Source organism: Colias eurytheme, chromosome 4 (assembly GCF_061535395.1).
Source record: "Colias eurytheme isolate Ceu_HAF_F1 chromosome 4, ilColEury1 Martin Lab GWU primary, whole genome shotgun sequence".
Lineage (NCBI taxonomy): Eukaryota > Metazoa > Arthropoda > Insecta > Lepidoptera > Pieridae > Colias > Colias eurytheme.
In genome coordinates, this window is record NC_142983.1 from 11,676,709 (window position 1) to 11,695,560 (window position 18,852).

Below are 18,852 nucleotides of genomic sequence, written 5' to 3' on the forward strand. Positions count from 1 at the left end.
AATCTAATAGCAGAATGAAGCGAATACAAACAGGGAGCCGGATGAATTAAGTTTTTGATAATAACGAGGTACAAAATATAATATAAACATTTAATACCATTCAATACGCAGGTCTCAATTATTTTGATACTGATTTCGATTTAAATATTAAAATATTAGGTTTAACTAGTTCCAAACCTTGGTTTCATTTGTGTGTTCTCCGGATGAAAAGCCAACCAGTCCACTCATATTTAGACTATATAATATTTCTATGCGATATCTTCATGTGTCAAATTTAATCATCCATATTTAAAAGGAATTTGTAAAAGCTTTTTATTCGTAGGTACTAAACTTGGTGTTCAGTAGTAGGTACCTAGTAGGAAATTTTCAAATAAATTATCGAAAATTAATTTATGCGTAACTTAGAACGCTAATAAAAACGTAAACTAATAAATATTTCACATTCGTAGTTTCGTCGTCATTGTCTTCGATTTTGTATTTAATATATCAAGTATTATATGTGTACATTGTTGATTGGATATCAGTATATTAATATTTATTAATCATTATTTATTTCTTTGTTACATGTTTCTTTCGTGGAGAAGATTTGAAAGTACCAAGCGACTACACGAAGAAGAATACTTATATTATTTTATATAATGTAAAACGTTTAAAGCAATAAATAGTTTAATAACATTGGATTTGTACGTTTTTTATTTGATTCTCTCTCTCCCTTTTTGTCTTCAGAATCACCTGGAGGTTTACACATAAATTTTTGCAATATTATACAGTATACTCTCACGAATCAAGATGAAGACATGTCTATAAACTATCGTAATTTTTCTCGCCTTCTAGTCTCCATAGCAATTAACACAGAAGACCAAAACTAATATAAATAAATCGCATAAACACAAATGAGGATTACCCGCTATCGGTCAGCGGACAATACCTCCACTCGACTCTCTGACGCACGATGTTATTTGCTTTTACAAACCAATGATACGACCCTGAACATGAATATTTGTATGTTTCAAAGGATATTTACAAATATTTGGGTAATTATCGATAAAATATACTTCTTCTTTAACATCACATTTTAATTTAACAAGGATTTAGACATGGTGCTGACGGGGTAGCTCAATTTTATAAAAATTATAACAAGTTTACAAAAATAGTCCGGTAATCTGTAATCAAGTAATCTGTTAATCTTTATAAGTATTTATTTTTGTTTAGCTCTATTTTACATATTCTAGTTATTTTTCCTTAAATTGATTTATTTTATTTATACTTTAACTACTTAGAAAGAGAGCTCTGTGCGAGGTATGTATGGAGATATGTAGCTAATCTAGTATTCAATGAAATCAAATATTTCACCACTGTTATCTTAATTTTCCTTGAAAACACAATATTTCCATTTAAATATAAAATATTCAATCTGTAAACAATGTACCTATATCTAAAACTGATAAACATTATTAATATATCAATTCTATTTATATCTATAAGTTTTGGATAGTTCTATATCTATTTTATATTAGAAAATATATTATCTTTTTACTTATTTCAGTCTCATTGCGATCGAAAGGACTTTAACGAAAATAAAGTCTAATTTATACAGTTTACTTTACTTCAGAATTATAGTATTGATTCACATTGGACAGAGAAATAAAACAAAAAAGATTTTTAGTATTTTCTAGTGTTTGATTTTACGCGAGTATTATACATTTAGAAATTAAAGACTTTTTAACGGATTTTAAACGCGTTTAATCCGTTAAAAAAAAAGATTTTTGCTCACTTTTTTATTTAAATTTATTATGTTAGAGCAGGTCCACCGCCCTTGTAGAGCATCTGCAAATGCGTATTAAGTGACTTACCGGTTTCTGGCAGTTTTACCCACATTCCTCAGCCTCGATTGGTCTTAGCATGACGATGCCTATAACCTTTCTCGAGGAACTGTGAAATAATTTTTCAAATCAAACCCGTCGTTCCTGAGATTATCGCGTTCAAGCAAATAAACAAACAATCTCGTCACCTTTGTTACATTAGTATAGATGAGAAAATATAATTGATTATGGGATTAAAAGGGTGTAGGAAAAGGCAATGAAAGGAAAAGCTTTTATAATATCAAACTGCAATGACATGGTAAAGATTCTAACCACTAAACTATTCAATTGAATATTTATTAGCACGAATAAACAGGCTCAAGTTATTTGGTTTCGATAACTTTCACAGTATCGCCTTATCACTGAATCAACACGCGCTATCTTACATCGACAACTCGCTTGATTTATGTTTTCAAAGGAACATTTAAATCTTGAACTAAAATAATTTAAATTTATTTACAGGTGTAGGCTGTACAATTTTTGATGTGTTTTATTTTTATGACAATAGACATCAGGATCTGAGCCGTATATGAAAGATCCGTTGTTTTGGATAAAGAAAGCATTGATAATTGATTAATATAACATGATATATTGTAACACACCCTTATTACACACGTTTAATGCAGAATAAAGCAATCAAACCCTTTTCGTAATTAAAATCTCATGGAAGACGTTTTGAAATTCTGTTTTGAATGAAGAGCACTAGTTTAATTGGTAGGTATATTTATTAAAACAAAATAATTGTAATACAGATAGAGCTTTAACAAACATAACATATTTTTTATGATGGAATCAATTTTTAACTTGTTTTTCAGATGCAGGTTGGCGTTTTCTTCCCATCGTGAAAAACTTTTTCTTGATTATTTAAACAATTTAGAAAAATATTTGATGAATAAGCACAGTTATCGTAGCAATCGATGGCCAACGCATTTCATATTTTATACCTAATAACATAAAATATGTAGGTATATTATTCACTTATTTGCTAATTCCTTTAGTAACTCGAAGTACAGCTACCTATTTTAAACTACATATCTACTACTACATAAAGCTAAAAAAGACAAAAAATAAACAAGGTGTTTGTCAAAACCGCAGTGTTATAATAATAATTATATAAAAATGAAGATAAGTATCAAATTAGAATGTTCAAAAATTGTTGTTTCCGTCATAAATACGTAAAGCGATTAAAATCACCGGCATCATGACTTCGTCACCGATGCAGACGCGGGCGGAGCAGCGCGCTGGCGTGAGATTCTTATCAAAGTGAATCATTTGCATGTGACTATTATTTATTTTGTAGAAATACTATTTATTTCAATACCAATTGAGTACTGGAAATACTTCCAATAGATTTGAATAAGTAGAATTCGTGTACTATTTACTGTTTTGCAATAGGATAAAAAGTAATTTGTGTACCATTGTGTATTCAGATTTATGTAAAATGTCTATGCTTTCGATTATGTTTAATCATAATTTTTGAAAAATAATGCTTTTATAAGCCTCTTATATTTTTACAAAGTAAACCATTACATAAAGATAGAGGGAAGTGTATATTGTATAATGAAGGTATTATTATATTGAAAGTTAGTTTTTAGGACGTAAACCTTGGATAGGATATTTTTATATACTATGTTTATAATTAATATCAGTTGTAGTTTAATTTATATCCTGTTAGATTTGTAATTAATATGTTCAGATGAAGATTTATTTTACTTACAAATGAACAAGAAATAAACCTACAACTTAATTAAATGACGGAACAACAATAACTGATATTATGTGTCTTATATTAGTTTTTTGTATTTTTATAAATGATTTTAATCAAGATAAATTATCATTAACAACTTAATTATAAAATAATGTATTCTAGATATCATAATAAAGGAGAAAGATTTGCTTGTTCGTTTACATTGATTAGGCTTCGACACTACAAGACTATTTTAAAAATTCCGTCACCAATAAAAAGTTAAATCGTGTTCGAATAATATATCCTATATTATTCTATATTACATATAAAAACGAAACAGCTAGTCTTATTTAAGAAAGTGAGTGAAGATTTTATTTTAAATCACAATATACTTAGGTATCACGCCCAATTTTGATAACCATTGTAGTGATCTCAAAGCCGAACCCACAAGCAAAAGTTATAAAAAATCGCGGCATGTATTAGAATGTATAAGTGTTATTGATAAAGATTATCGTCGTGTGTACGATACAGCCGCTAGCCGGTCCGGTTAAGATGCGTGGTTAGTGCGACTCGCTGCGCGTATGTGCTGTGTCCTCTTGCCTGTGTCTGTGCCTGTGACTGTGACCTCGCCATGGACCTCAGTCAGGTAAGCCTTGATCTTACGAAACTTGGAATATGTGGACGTCTGAAAGCAAAGAGTTAATGTGTAATTAATTGGTTGATTAGGTTTAAAATGTAGGCTTAGAGTTTGGATTATGCTTCACCTATTGTATGCTGTATTAATATATTTTAATATTACATCATCCAATTCATTATTGTATAAATATATCTATTATTTATTTATGTTCGTTTATTTCTTACAAATATTTACATTTACATAAATAAGAGAGGGCAATAATGTCACGTTAAATGGAAAATTTCTTCGTTATTGATTACGACATATTTTCGTCAGATTAAACGTGTTAATTGTATTCAAATGTGCATTATTTAGATATAGATAAACGCGCGTAAACAAATATTTACGATAAAAGCGGTTTCTACCTACGTCTCTCGGAAAATTATTGTTCTTAGTTTCTAAGCTGCATAGTATGGAAAAATCGTACCAAAATATTTTAAATATAAAGCACATTCTTTAAATTATACATTAGGTAAATAGTCATATATAATAAATGTAGAGCAAGTTAGGGCACACCATTGATTTTTCCTTTCTAGAAAGCTCTTACTTCTAACCGATAGGATTTTAAAAAAGATGCTACTTTTTCAAGAAGAAGGTGAATGAAAACGAAATCACGGGCAGTAAATAGTTATAATAAAGCAGTCCTATTTAATTATATAGGATAATTAACGTGGAGATTAAATGCTTATCACCGCTCACAAGACGGCTTATTTATGATTCGGTATTCACTATTTTTCCCAAATCATAACTGGAGAAAAACAGTTGAATCTAATACAAAACACAAGATCTAACTTCATAGGGTATTAAATGATTTTAATATAATAAAGCATGCATAATTTCATGAATATCGGTCCAGTAATATCCAAGTAAAAAAATGGCAAACATACTTTGTTACACACATAAATACAAAATGTCGAATTTTTAATTAAAAAAGGGGCAAGTTAAATATGACATATTCAGCAACATTAGGTTATGCAGCTATCACAACCGAATCGTAATTAGTAATCCAAATTATTATTCAAATTATTATATTTTTCAGTTCATAAATCTTTTATAAAAACTTCAAGAGCAAAATAAGTTGTGTAGAGATAGAAGAAGTAATTCACCGGACGCAATTATCAATTCTTTGAAAATGTAGAGTCCCGGATTTAGTACAAATCGGAGAAAATGCATTTAACACATTAGGTACTAGTACCTATCTATTTATTTTAACTAAAATTATACCCTTTTCAGGTATAGAATTTAAAATGTATCGCACATACAATGTAACACAAGTTACATTGTTTTTATCGAAAGCTATGATCAAATACCATTCAATTTTATTAGTATATGTCGATCATTTATTTATTCATAAGGTACAAGACATCAAATGTATATATTTACAAATTATGTTGATAAAAACAGTGTAAGATATGTAAGACGAGCAAGGTATACATAAATTAATTGTACTTTGTATGACATTGTAATGAAATATTGCAATATAGAGCCACAATGTCTTTCATTTTTTAATACAAACTAGGAAGTTATGTATTTTTATTGTAGAGAAAAAAAATTCAGTAAATAGCTAATTTAAAGCAGCACTTGCGGGCACCATCTAATCTAATGTAATAAATTATGAAGACAAGTCTTAAGAATTATGATTTTACATTTCTCAAGATACCCAGTTCTTCTTCTTGGAAATGCAGGATAAAGAAGTATATAAATCACCATTTATTGTGATGACAATTATTTGAATGTAATTTCTTATGAAACTTCACAAAACGCAGATACTCTATCTTTTATTAAATACTAGCCCCCGGATTGAAAGGGGATAAAACAAAAAAGATATAAAACTAACTAAGATTTCTTCTCACGAAGTACTTTTCAATAACAGTCATAAAAAAAAATACAGATTTCCGAGAAATCGATTTAATCTAAAATGAATAAGAAAATACAGGCGATGGCAGAAAATGTGTCGCGACTTATACTTCCGATGATAATTAATTTCTATCACACAATAGTGTTAAATCTTAATTGGACATCCGGTGTTTGGATACAAGTTTATGAACTAAGGTCGTTTAAATTCAAACGGAACGCATTCATTGATTTTATTACAAAATACGTGTTCTTCCATCGAGCTGACTGTGACAGAATTTTAATGTGTAATCTTCCTATTAAAATAAAGCGACGTTGTCTTTTTGCCACCATGAATCGATTACGGGGACATTATTAAAGCCATAACTAAATGTTTTAATGGAACAATGGTAGCCACTTGTTCGTCTGTCGCGACTTTTTGTGGCGCGTAAAATGTTAAATTCATTCGAGATCCCAGGACGAGTTTGTACTTTATGTGATAATTGCTGCGTGTTTCCGGACTGTGCTGGCTTTTTTGTGCACAAGTTCTGAATAATAAGCGCGATAATAACTTGTTTCATAGTTCTGCTCTAAATAGACAAGAATGCGACAGCGCTTTGTCATGTATCGAGAAGGTAGAGCCCACCTATTAGACTCCTCAGCGGATACAAGCTTTTATATTATAGAGCACTGACATACCTTAGGCATTTAAACGTTTGATATAATGTCGCATTTTAAGTTATATTCACTAGTGAATGTATATTAGTATGCATAATCGTAAGTAAGGACAGATTTATGGAAATCTCTTTGATTTTTGATAAACGATTAGGTAAGTTACAGTGCTTGTAGTAAATATCGGCATATTGTTTACATTTAAACTTCAACATAATATTTGAATATCTATCGCAAAAATGGTTAAATGACTTCCTAATGAGGATTAACGAACGTGTCTAGGAATTCTACAAATACGTCAATGCTCGAGAATCTTAAGCAAATCATGTTAGAATCTTGTATGCTAAATTCAGCCTGAACTTATAAGGACGTGTTCCCCAAATAAATATCTATTTGCATGGTCAAGTTACATATAAAATGAAGGCGATAAAGTCGCTGAGATCTATAATGTGTAACCCAGAAATGGTAACAGGTGCAGCCGGCCCACATCGCACATCGGCGACAAACAGACAGTTATCTGTTTATATAGCGATAGCCACTTCGCGATTCTATTGCCATTCAACTGTGCGAAAACCCTCGATAGCATATCAATACATGGAATATATGTAGGTCATTTGTATTCAGATTAATTTTATTTTTCACATAATACGATAAGATTTACTGTGCTTCGAATTTTTAACTAAATTTTTGTTTTAATACATTGTTGTGGTTGTTAGTAGTCTTTGCTTGTTTCGTATAAAATATAACGTGACAAAGGAATGTGTAAAAGTCCCACAGTACGGTGTCCGATATCTAAATTTTACATACTACCTTCTCTTATCTTTTTGACCTAAATATATTGGAACGTGATTCGTATCCATCTGCTGATGCATATGCAGGCGTTTCTTACATATTTTAATACTTTTAATTCATTGATAATCTATAATGATAAATTTTAACATCTTTAAACGGAAATAAAATGAAATCATCACCATGAACAGATTCAGTTTTGGCCATTAATTGTATAATTTATAAGTTCTCTACAACATTATAGAAAATTATTTAACAGACAATTAAACAAGAGCCAAAGCTCTCGCTATTATGATTTTTTTAAGCTTTAATAATCATGGTTACGTAGCATGAATAAATACATAATTTTATTTTCTACGTAAAGGTAGATCTAGAAACATTAAGTACTTAGAAATTAGAATAGATCTATTTATATTACCTACTTTAAGGGTAACTCTTGTAGGTTTTGTTTTTAGGTAAAAACTAACCTAGCCCAAAAATTTCGCTTTGCAAATTGAGTTAAATAAATAAACAATATTAACAAGCGTTATCAGCGAATGAAAAACGAAATGATATTAATTTGTGCGAGAGATAGTGTGTTGATGTTCGGAAGGTGTGGCCGTTATCAAGCTTATCACGCCTTGCTTATTGGGAACCCACTGCGCGAGTGATATCGCTCGCAAGTGACTACGAATTTTATGCAATGATTAACTAAATTTATGTCATAAGGTAATTAGGATTTAGGTCATCATAATGCAATGTCAAAAAGACTTTCGTGTGTAATGTAGTTACCATAAATATTGCGAAAACGAAACGTCTCTGTAATTTAAAAATTTATTATGTTCTAAAATCGTTATTCGTAACGGACAAAAATAGCTTACCTTTCGTTTTAGTTATGATATGTTTAGTTCTATACAATTATTATTATCGAGATAACTGATCAATATTTAGTTGGCAATTGTAGATATGCGTATACGTGCCGTGTGGTGCCGGCCTAGAATAGCACTACCCCATCTCTACCCGTGGGTGTCGTAAAAGGCGACTAAGGGTTAACTACATGCAAACGGGCAGCAGCGTTATGCATGATCTCCCCCACCATCAACTGCGCTCGCCAACCCGCCTGCCAAGCGTGGCGAGTATTGGCATTCTTTCCCCCCAAAAATATACACATAAAAATACACATGAATAGTGCAACAACAACCAGGCCCCTAGTACCCGGCAGCTCCGCTATTCCTGGCTACGGTAGCGGCCATGGTAACGGCGGGGCGGGGGGTGCTAAGAATCACCGGAAGCGATCCGGCTACCACTCCCGACGACCCTTGGCCCTGGTAACATACAACGCACGCACGTTGAGGACGGACGAAAAGATTGTTGAGCTGGAAGAAGAATTGAGTAAGTTACGCTGGGATGTCATAGGGTTATCAGAAGTCCGAAGACAGGGGGAGGACTCGATAACGTTGACATCCGGTAATTTATTCTTCTACCGGGAGGGCGACCAACAGTCCCAAGGTGGAATAGGGTTTATCGTTCGCAGACCCCTCATTAACAACATCATATCCATCGAAAGTGTGTCGAGCAGGGTAGCGTACCTGATCCTCAAAATATCTGATAGATATTCTTTAAAGGTTATTCAGGTCTACGCTCCGACCTCGGCACACTCAGATGAAGATGTGGAGGTAATGTATGAGGACATCAGTAAAGCCATACACACCTCGAAAACACATTTCAATGTTGTGATGGGGGATTTCAACGCGAAACTGGGCAAAAGAGGCGATGATGAGTTGAGAGTGGGGCAATTTGGATTTGGGCAGCGCAACCCGAGGGGCCAGAGGCTCGCTGAGTTTCTGGAGAAAGAAGGACTCTTCATGATGAATTCCTTTTTCCAGAAATCTCCGCATAGGAAGTGGACCTGGATAAGCCCCGACGGTAAAACGAGGAATGAGATTGACTTTATCATGACTACAAAGAGACATATATTCAATGATGTTTCTGTGATCAACAGGGTCAAAACCGGCAGCGATCACCGTATGGTAAGAGGCACATTGAATATAGATGTGAAACTCGAAAGGTCTCGCTTGATTAAGTCAACTCTTCGACCGTTCCGCACCCAAATTCAGAACCCCGAAAGCTTTCAACTCGAGCTCCAAAATCGCTTCGCTTGCCTAGGCGATGACGTATCTGTGGACGATATGAACAACAGGCTTATCGAAACGATTCGTACGGTAGGGTTGCATCACTGCAAGATTCCCCGTAAGAATCGAACACAAAAACTTTCCGACCATACCCTCAAGCTCCTGGCAGAGCGACGCTCTTTGCTACTGAATACTTCCGATGAAGCGAAGTCATATAGGCAGCTCAATAGACGAATTACAAAGTCCTTGCGACACGATATCCGCTCCTTCAATACAAAAAACATTGAAGAAGCGATACAGCGAAATAAAGGCTTAAAAGTGTTTGCAAGAGATGGATCTATTGGGCAAAGCCGGTTGACTAAGCTGAAGACGGATAGTGGCAAAATTGTGTCGTCTCAACCGGAGCTACTAGGCGAGGTCGAGAAGTTTTATGGACACCTTTACACCTCCATTGCTAAGCCTGTTGCGAGTCCGGCGAAAGATCCTAGAGCCCGACTAACCCGACATTACACCGAAGATATCCCGGACATCAGCCTGTACGAGATTAGGATGGCTCTCAAACAGCTTAAAAACAACAAGGCGCCGGGTGAGGATGGAATCACATCTGAGCTTCTGAGAGCGGGTGGCAAACCAATCCTCAGAGTGCTACAGAGGTTATTCAATTCCACCTTACTCGAGGGCACTGCGCCAAAAGCATGGAGCAGCAGTATGGTTGTCCTCTTCTTCAAAAAGGGAGACAAAACCCTGTTGAAGAACTACAGGCCAATATCACTGCTGAGCCATGTCTATAAGCTGTTCTCGAGAGTCATCACGAATCGTCTCGAACGCAGGCTTGATGACTTCCAGCCTCCCGAACAAGCCGGTTTCCGAAGAGGCTTTAGCACCATGGACCACATACATACGCTGCGGCAGATTATACAGAAGACGGAGGAGTATAATCTGCCATTATGCTTGGCGTTTGTGGACTATGAAAAAGCCTTTGATTCGATCGAGACTTGGGCCGTATTGAGGTCTCTTCAGCGTTGCCGCATTGACTATCGGTATATCGAAGTGTTGAGAAGTCTGTATGAAAACGCCACTATGTCAGTCCGGGTTCAGGAGCATTGCACAAAGGCAATTCCTCTGCAGCGCGGGGTCCGACAAGGAGATGTTATTTCTCCGAAACTGTTTACCGCTGCTTTGGAAGATGTCTTTAAGCTCCTGGACTGGCAAGGACTTGGCATCAATGTTAATGGCGAGTACATCACTCACCTTCGATTTGCCGACGATATCGTAGTCATGGCAGAATCCCTGGAAGACCTCAATACAATGCTCGGTGGCCTCTACAGAGTTTCACAACAAGTGGGCCTTAGCATGAACATGGACAAGACGAAAATCATGTCAAATGTCCATGTTGTGCCCACTCCGGTTTCAGTTGGAAACTCTATTCTCGAAGTTGTTGACGAATACGTTTACCTGGGACAAACCGTCCAATTAGGTAAGTCCAACTTCGGGAAAGAGGTCAATCGTCGAATCCGACTCGGCTGGGCAGCGTTCGGGAAACTACGCAACATCTTTTCGTCCAAAATCCCTCAGTGCCTGAAGACGAAAGTCTTCGAGCAGTGTGTGTTACCGGTGTTGACTTATGGATCTGAGACGTGGTCGCTAACCGCGGGCATGGTGCAAAAGCTTCGCGTCGCTCAACGAGCTATGGAACGGGCTATGCTCGGGGTTTCTTTGCGTGATCGAATCAGAAATGAGGAGATCCGCAAAAGAACTAAAGTCACCGACATAGCCCACCGTATTAGTAAGTTGAAGTGGCGCTGGGCTGGGCATATAGCCCGCAGAACCGATGGCCGTTGGGGCAAAAAGGTTCTTGAGTGGCGACCACGTACAGGACGTCGCAGTGTGGGACGGCCTACAACGCGATGGACAGACGACCTGATCAAAGTGGCGGGGAGCCGCTGGATTCAGGCCGCTGGTGATCGGTCGTTTTGGAAATCTTTGGGGGAGGCCTATGTCCTGCAGTGGACGTCCTGAAAGGCTGGAAATGATGATGATGATGAATTGTAGATATAACTCATTTCAAATACAAACAATAATATCGCCAAAGACGTGCACTGCGTAGTCAGTAAACCGACGCACTGAAAATTACGAAACGATTATGATTAATGATTAATATGAATTAAATATTCACTTTGCATACAATTTCGTTATCAGGCGTCGGAAATAGCCGTGAAATCATGCCGCCTTATCGCTTATTTCATCAGATTTTATCGCCCTTATAATTTGTCTGGGTTATGTCGTTTTAAAATTTTGTGGTAAACCCCGTTTTTGTTAGAATGTGACCTCTTTTTTATGTAAAATTTGGTGATAGTATCTAGCAGTGTTTCAATGAATATAATATATGAATATAATATAATGAATGAATATAATATGTTCTCTCGGATAAGTTTGGTAAAGAAAATGACAAAGTTAGTTTGATTTTTCTGCATTGAAACTAGAGAATGAGTAAGTTCGTTCCTATTTTCGTTATAGATAACACTATCAACAAACTAAATTGATTAGCTTTGCATTAATAAACTTTAGGTTTGAATTTGACAGTTTGCTTTAATCAAAACTTCTTTCATATAACATTCTTTTAAAAAGCGCTTTTCAATTAATATCTACTTCAAATATGATTACCTCTGCAATTCATCACACAAATAAAGGTGAAAGTCGTTCATTAACAAATACAATTTGACACAGCCCATAAAGGTTAAATTTAAAGAGCATGTAACACGTTCGTGTTGGTGTTCGTTGAATGAATGGCACCACATTAGCATATGAGAAGCAATTAGCGGCTTGTTACAACTAATTGCTAATTATAAAGTGGGGACCTTTTTGCCCCTTCTCGTTGCATTAGTTGTACGTTTGACGACGCTCCGTTTTTGTGTCAATGCAAATAAACACTTTAGATTGTTACAAACGATAGAATGTTTAAATGAGTGTGTCGTGTTATATATGTTAATTTGTTGGAGCTTTTAATGGTGCAATTAATTTGTTATTATCGATTGATAGGTCGTTTTTTAAGGTTGAACGTGTTGAGGTATGTGTTTAATGGTTTGAGGGGTATTGTTATTGTTTATATTGAGTGTTTAAGGGTGTGATATGATTTGTTTGGTTGTAGTTGCAATATTTATATCGGTAGGTACGATTTTTTTCACTAAAGAGCTTTTTGGCATTGACTCTTGTATGATATAAAAAAAATGTTTGCCAATAATCTACACTATAATATTATAAAGCTGAAGAGTTTGTTTGTTTGTTTGAACGCGCTAATCTCAGGAAGTACTGGTACGATTTGAAAAATTCTTTCGGTGTTAGATAGCCCATTTATCGAGGAAGGCTATAGGCCATATATCATCACGCCAAGACCAACAGGAGCGGAGCACTGCGGGTAAAATAGAAGGGCAGAGCTAGTCTTAGGTAATTTAATATTACCTAGGTGCTCGATTTGTCATAATGTGAAAACCCTTATTTTCCTAATTAGGTACCTATTTCAGAAGGTATTACGTGGTATTACCATTGATAAATCATAACTAATAAACGTAGTAAACTATTTCATACACTCCCTTGCAATAGAGATGTCACTGATATTTCTTGTCTTAAAAAAAGAGTATATTACCGCCATTTATGTATTCTCTAAAAAACTTCATAAACGTGAATCACAAGACATGTCCTATTGACTTTCTCGCCGGTTAAGGCATGGCGCTAGCAAACACCTACCTGCGTACCTAGATAGGTACCTAGGTACTTGTGAGTCTGCAACCTAGCTCACATTCCAACACTAGGAGCCTATAGGGCTTAAAGCCTACAAATGGGCGTATATAGCCTGTATCACTTTTTAGAATATGTGGGATAATATCACGTTTGTGTATAATAATACCTAAATCGTTTATGTTTTGTTATATATAATTAGCGAGAAATATGGCACTTTCAATAAATCTTTCAAGATCTGTTTACTATTTTAGTAACTTGAAGTTGACCCAATTTTGATATGCCTTTATTAACATTACAATAACACTTACGTAACTATTTTAACTTATTATAAGCACACAAAATACGTTATTTTAAATTAAAATAAGTGTTATGTGCAAAAAGTGCTTTGGATAAGTTTTAAGGTTTTTGTGGGATATTTAAAACTTAATATAAATAAAAAGGTAATTAGTATATATTTGTCTTAGTATTTATTAGAATTATAGTCTATTCCCTGTTTATATCATTATATTGACGTTTATTAAAATCCTAGACGAACAGTTTCCATGAGATAACGTGTGTAAAAAAGCTTCCTTAGCGTAATGAGCAAGAAAAATTACCATGCAATTCTAATCAAAAGCTAGTATCGAGCTTTACTAGACCGGCTAGATCGGGTCCAAGTGGGAGTGGGGGGAGTGGGGGGGTGGTGCTGTGGGGGGGGGAGGGCAGGCGGAGCCGGGGCGGCGCGCGCGCAGGCCATTCGCGACCTCCGCGCTCCTAGCTGCCAACACTCGCCTCTCATTGGTCCACGCCAAGATTTTCTTAATGTAAGCGACACACGGCCAGTTTATACCGTGGGATTATTGTATGCAAATGGTATGCTGTACAGGAATACACTGCTTGTTATTCATCGGAGATGCTTCTGGGAATGCTGACAATGTACCGGTTTTTAGCTTAATTGAGATTGTTAGTGTACCTACTGCATTTCATCTATCGTGAGATGTTTTATTATTAGCATAGCATTCAATTTTTTGTAACTAGTTGAATTCATTTAAATGATTTTGATTTATTTATCTGCGTTGTTAGAAAAAAGGAATGGTTTCTCAGTAGTAGAATTATTCAATATAATACGACTCTACATTTTTGTATTGATATATTCCAGATTTCTATCAGGGACATGAGAACTTAATTATGTTTTTCTTAATTTAATAGATATAAATACATGAAATCTTGTGTTCTAACGACCATTCTTATAAACAATAATAATCATTCTATGTTCTAATACTTAGGTACTGTGAGTTATAGAAATTTTTACCCGCGTATAGGTAGGTAGATATGTTAGAACTTAATCTGTTTTAATGTACATTCGTATAACAAATAATTAAAATCGAAATACATACCTACCTACCAAGTACCACATACCTAAATCAATATTGTAATACCTTGTTTAATCTCCATAGCACAATAAATCATACAAAACCAATTTAATTCAATAATATTGAGTGTAACATAATTGATAATAGTGCATAACACCTACATTGTTTACCTACCTACCTATACCTATAGTTAACACTCCATAAATCTTGTAATAACTTGGTTCCTACTGTAAATTACTTAATTGGTGATGAGCTAGTGTTATAGATTGACCTCCTTGTGACTTATGCCGTAACGAATTTAGCTTTTAACCAAAAGTTCTAGCTTCGATCATAATTATGTTACATTCACTGTCTGTAATTAAAATAAAGATTTAATTATGTAGGTATTTCTAACAAAAAACAAACACCTTTTTTAACAGTCTGATGGTTTTTTACGATTATTGTCCCCAATCAACATTATAATAATTGTGTTCAGTGGAGTGTGTCGGTGGCCGCGTCCAGGCGAGGGATGGGTGACCGCTAACCGGGCGCAATTGATATCAATGTGTTTACTGCCCCTATTGATAGGCTTACCTTCCACTTTCATGCCAAGCTATTCTATATTGTTATATTTACTGGATTAAGCCTATGCAAAATAAAGCTTCAAATATGAATATTATAAAAATTTAGGAATCGTGTTTTTTTTCTAAAATCTAATTCGGTTATGGTTTATGAGGTATATTTTATTGTATATAGGTACCTATAGGTATACTTAGATGATATAGATAGAAAGTAAATGTATATATCTACCGTAAATAAATAACATATGTAGGGAATAAATTGCGTTTTTAGTTTGTTCCGAATTTTGTATTATTTAATTGTTTTAAAATTTTAATTCAATGGAATAAATGAGAACAATAACTTTAATATTACCTACTTTAAAAAGCTCGCATGTTGTACTGGACGGACACCCTTAATCAATAGCTGATAATATCAAACCGATGTTTAATTCTATTAAACTGCGTTTAACGCTAATTACATAATAGATGGTTGTTTACCCGTCGCCGCTCGCCTGACAGCTTCAACTAATATTTATTTGTAATGATATCGATCTCTAATTTCCGTTCTAAGTTTCTAACCATACTCCATAGTGCTTGATATTCACGGACTTAAATTAGTCATTTATACAGGTTAAAGTGTACTTTAGCTGTTCAATGATCAAATATAACCTTTATTAATTGAAATTGGCTTCTATTTCAAAGAGAAGCGCTTCAGAATAATTGATCTATAATGTAGGTATTACTATGCAGGTACAGTTTTCAACCTTATCATAATTATTCGTAAGTTTTGGAAAGCAGTTCCTATTGCGTTATTTTGTAGGTATATTATTGATAGAGCACTGATAAAAGAGCAATTACTTACAGAGTTTCCTTATTCCTTGGCTTTTCTATGTAGAAACTGCTTTCTGAAATAGTGGTAATTGGTAAATGGTAAAACTATGTGGGTAATGGCGATTGAAAAGTGCTTCTAGAATAAGTCGAATTCATTAAATAAATGTTTGACTTCGATATGGTAGAGATGTCATCTACTCTTATTTTCTAACTTAAGTAGCCAATTTAAAATAAGTTATAAAAACTCAGAATATTAAACTAAAGCTTTTTACTAAATTTTGTGTTTTATATCTCATCAGAGATTAATATTTCCATAAAGTACATAAAGTTGCACAACTAATTACGTCTTGACATACCGTACCTGTAGGGCCTACTGCCCTTACGCATGCTAATAAACTACTCACTGTCACAGCCTCCTGAATTATCGCCATAGTTTCTCTATTTTTACACTCGTGTGTTTATCTTGATTGTATATTTTTTATTTAATTAAAGTCAAAGAACTTGAACAAGAAACTAAGGATAATCTTTATTTGTGTATTCCTTATTAAAATGTTTTGTCATAGGTGTGAATCATAAGATTTTTGTGTAAACATTGCATAAAAATCGATGTAGGTAGAGCCAAATCTGGTAGTATTATTCCTTAACTCAGCAACAAACATACATATTATATCCCAGCATAATTATTGTTTTCCCGTACTTTAAGCGGAAAAAAATATAATCGCATCCAAAAGCCATGAACGCGACATTGAAAGTTTTTGGTGAAACCGGTTTCGTTCCAACTGCTCAATGGAATCGCTTAATTCATTTAGACTGCAATCACTCGGGAAGTACTTTATGCGTTTACGAATAAAACATTAAAATACATTTTCAATTTAATTGTTATGTTTATTAAATTGTTGTTTTTATTTATTAGAATACTAGCTGCGCTTCTCGGTTTCACTCGCGTGGCTCCGCTCCTGTTGGTCTTAGCGCGAGCATTATAATGATAGCGTATAATATAGCCTTCCTCGATAAATGGGCTATCAAGCACCGAATTTTTCAAATCTGAGAAATAGTTTCTGAGAATAGCGCGTTCAAACAAACATTCAACAAGCTTTATTATAATTAGTAGATATTAGTATAGATATCGGCACTCAATTGAGCTTAATATTATCTAAATTTGTTCGTAATACAAATAATTAATTATTCAAATGTATACGTAAAACTCGAACTGTACTCTGTATTCCGATAAAAGTGCTATATAAAACTGCTATCAAAGACTTTTTGTCTTAATTTGTTGCGTCTAACTAAATAACTACCCATAAACCAAGGCCGATAAAAAGGTTTAATAGCTCTAACTTCTGAAATTTATCGTTTTTTAGCAAAGATACTGTAAACATAGACTTACAAAGCAATTTCATGCAAGGGTATATAAACAGTACATACATTAAATTGCAATAAATTCATGTAATAGCATTAGTAGCCACTCGCTATGTTTATGTGTTTAACAAAAAGTGTCCGCTCAACTAACCTACTTTTACTAATGTATATGTCACGGCTAAAGGTAGGTGAGAACATAAACTTAAGATTAGCCGGCTAAACTTAGGTTTATTTTCGACGAGGTGTTAATGTTAGTTTGTTCTATCTTTAGCCGGCTAAACTTAAGTGTAACCGCAGGCCCGTGGCTAAAAATGTCGGGGTGGGTAGATTTGGTTAGCGCCGGGCCGGTGGAGGGCTTGAGGGGCCCGCACAGTGCCAGAAAACACTCGCCCTGTTCCTTACATGTATTATAGTACCAAATCTACCCACCCCGACTCAGGGCAGAAAGCTGGTGGCTAGGTTAGGTTAGGTTAGAACTCTTAAGACCCGCACGAGCCGAGCGAGCGCAGCGAGCGTGCTGCGGCAGCAGCCGGCGAAGTGCCAGAAAACACTCGCCCTGTTCCTTACATGTATTATAGTAACCAAATCTACCCACCCCGACATTTTTAGCCACGGGCCTGCGGTTACACTTAAGTTTAGCCGGCTAAAGATAGAACAAACTAACATTAACACCTCGTCGAAAATAAACCTAAGTTTAGCCGGCTAATCTTAAGTTTATGTTCTCACCTACCTTTAGCCGTAACATATACATTTGAAATAATATCAATATACATTAATTTCATATAAATTCTGTTTATTTTTATCTAGACATTCGCTTTTTTGTTTGGTGATTAATATTGAAATTTGAAATATATTATAATACTTAAACATTGAATCAAATATTCATGCAATTTGTATTTATAAGCATAATATGTTTTTTTTTAATCACACACCTTTTCATATATCCTTTTAAAGAACTTGTTAAAATGCATGAATATTTATATTTTATGAACATACTTATAAATTGGATCACTGTATTTATTAATACTTATAATTAAGTTCTCAAGTATAATTTGTGAGTACAGATGAAGGTCGTTAATTACAAATGGTCAGTTCTCTTCGAAGTACTTATTGCTCTTCGGTGAAATGAATTTATTTATAGAGAAAACTATTAACTTTAATCTGAGATAAAGACTTAGACGTGTGTCAGACACAAAATTTTATTTAATCGATCTTTAAACATGTTTCGATAGACTTGAAAATTCACCAATATTAATACAAATCTAACTTTCGTTAAAGAAAAATTTTATTGTTCTGAAAAACGGCTCTAACGATTTTAAATAAAAAGCTCCATATATCTTTACCCACATTTTTTTACAACATCAACATTTTTTCACATCAATCTGGACGAAGCCACTACCAGT

At 34.4% G+C, this 18,852-nt stretch overlaps 1 protein-coding gene and 1 long non-coding RNA gene across 4 annotated transcripts in view; one reads left to right on the forward strand and one right to left on the reverse strand.

The window, feature by feature from the left end:
* Window positions 1-4,069: 4,069 nt before the first annotated feature.
* The window catches only part of LOC149909245 (uncharacterized), a 195,812-nt gene continuing 181,029 nt past the window's right edge, over window positions 4,070-18,852 (forward strand). Inside the window, exon 1 of the mRNA XM_090101467.1 lies at window positions 4,070-4,195. Within this exon, the coding sequence (XP_089957593.1) occupies window positions 4,181-4,195 (15 nt within the window). The 5' untranslated portion in view covers window positions 4,070-4,180. The remainder of the gene's footprint in view (window positions 4,196-18,852) is intronic.
* Window positions 4,097-18,852, reverse strand: part of LOC149909246 (uncharacterized) — a 37,205-nt gene continuing 22,449 nt past the window's right edge. The window contains exon 2 of one of the 3 annotated variants that reach the window (XR_016456690.1): window positions 4,097-4,234. This is a non-coding gene — a long non-coding RNA (uncharacterized LOC149909246). The remainder of the gene's footprint in view (window positions 4,235-18,852) is intronic. The other 2 variants (XR_016456691.1, XR_016456692.1) reach the window with 2 other exon arrangements.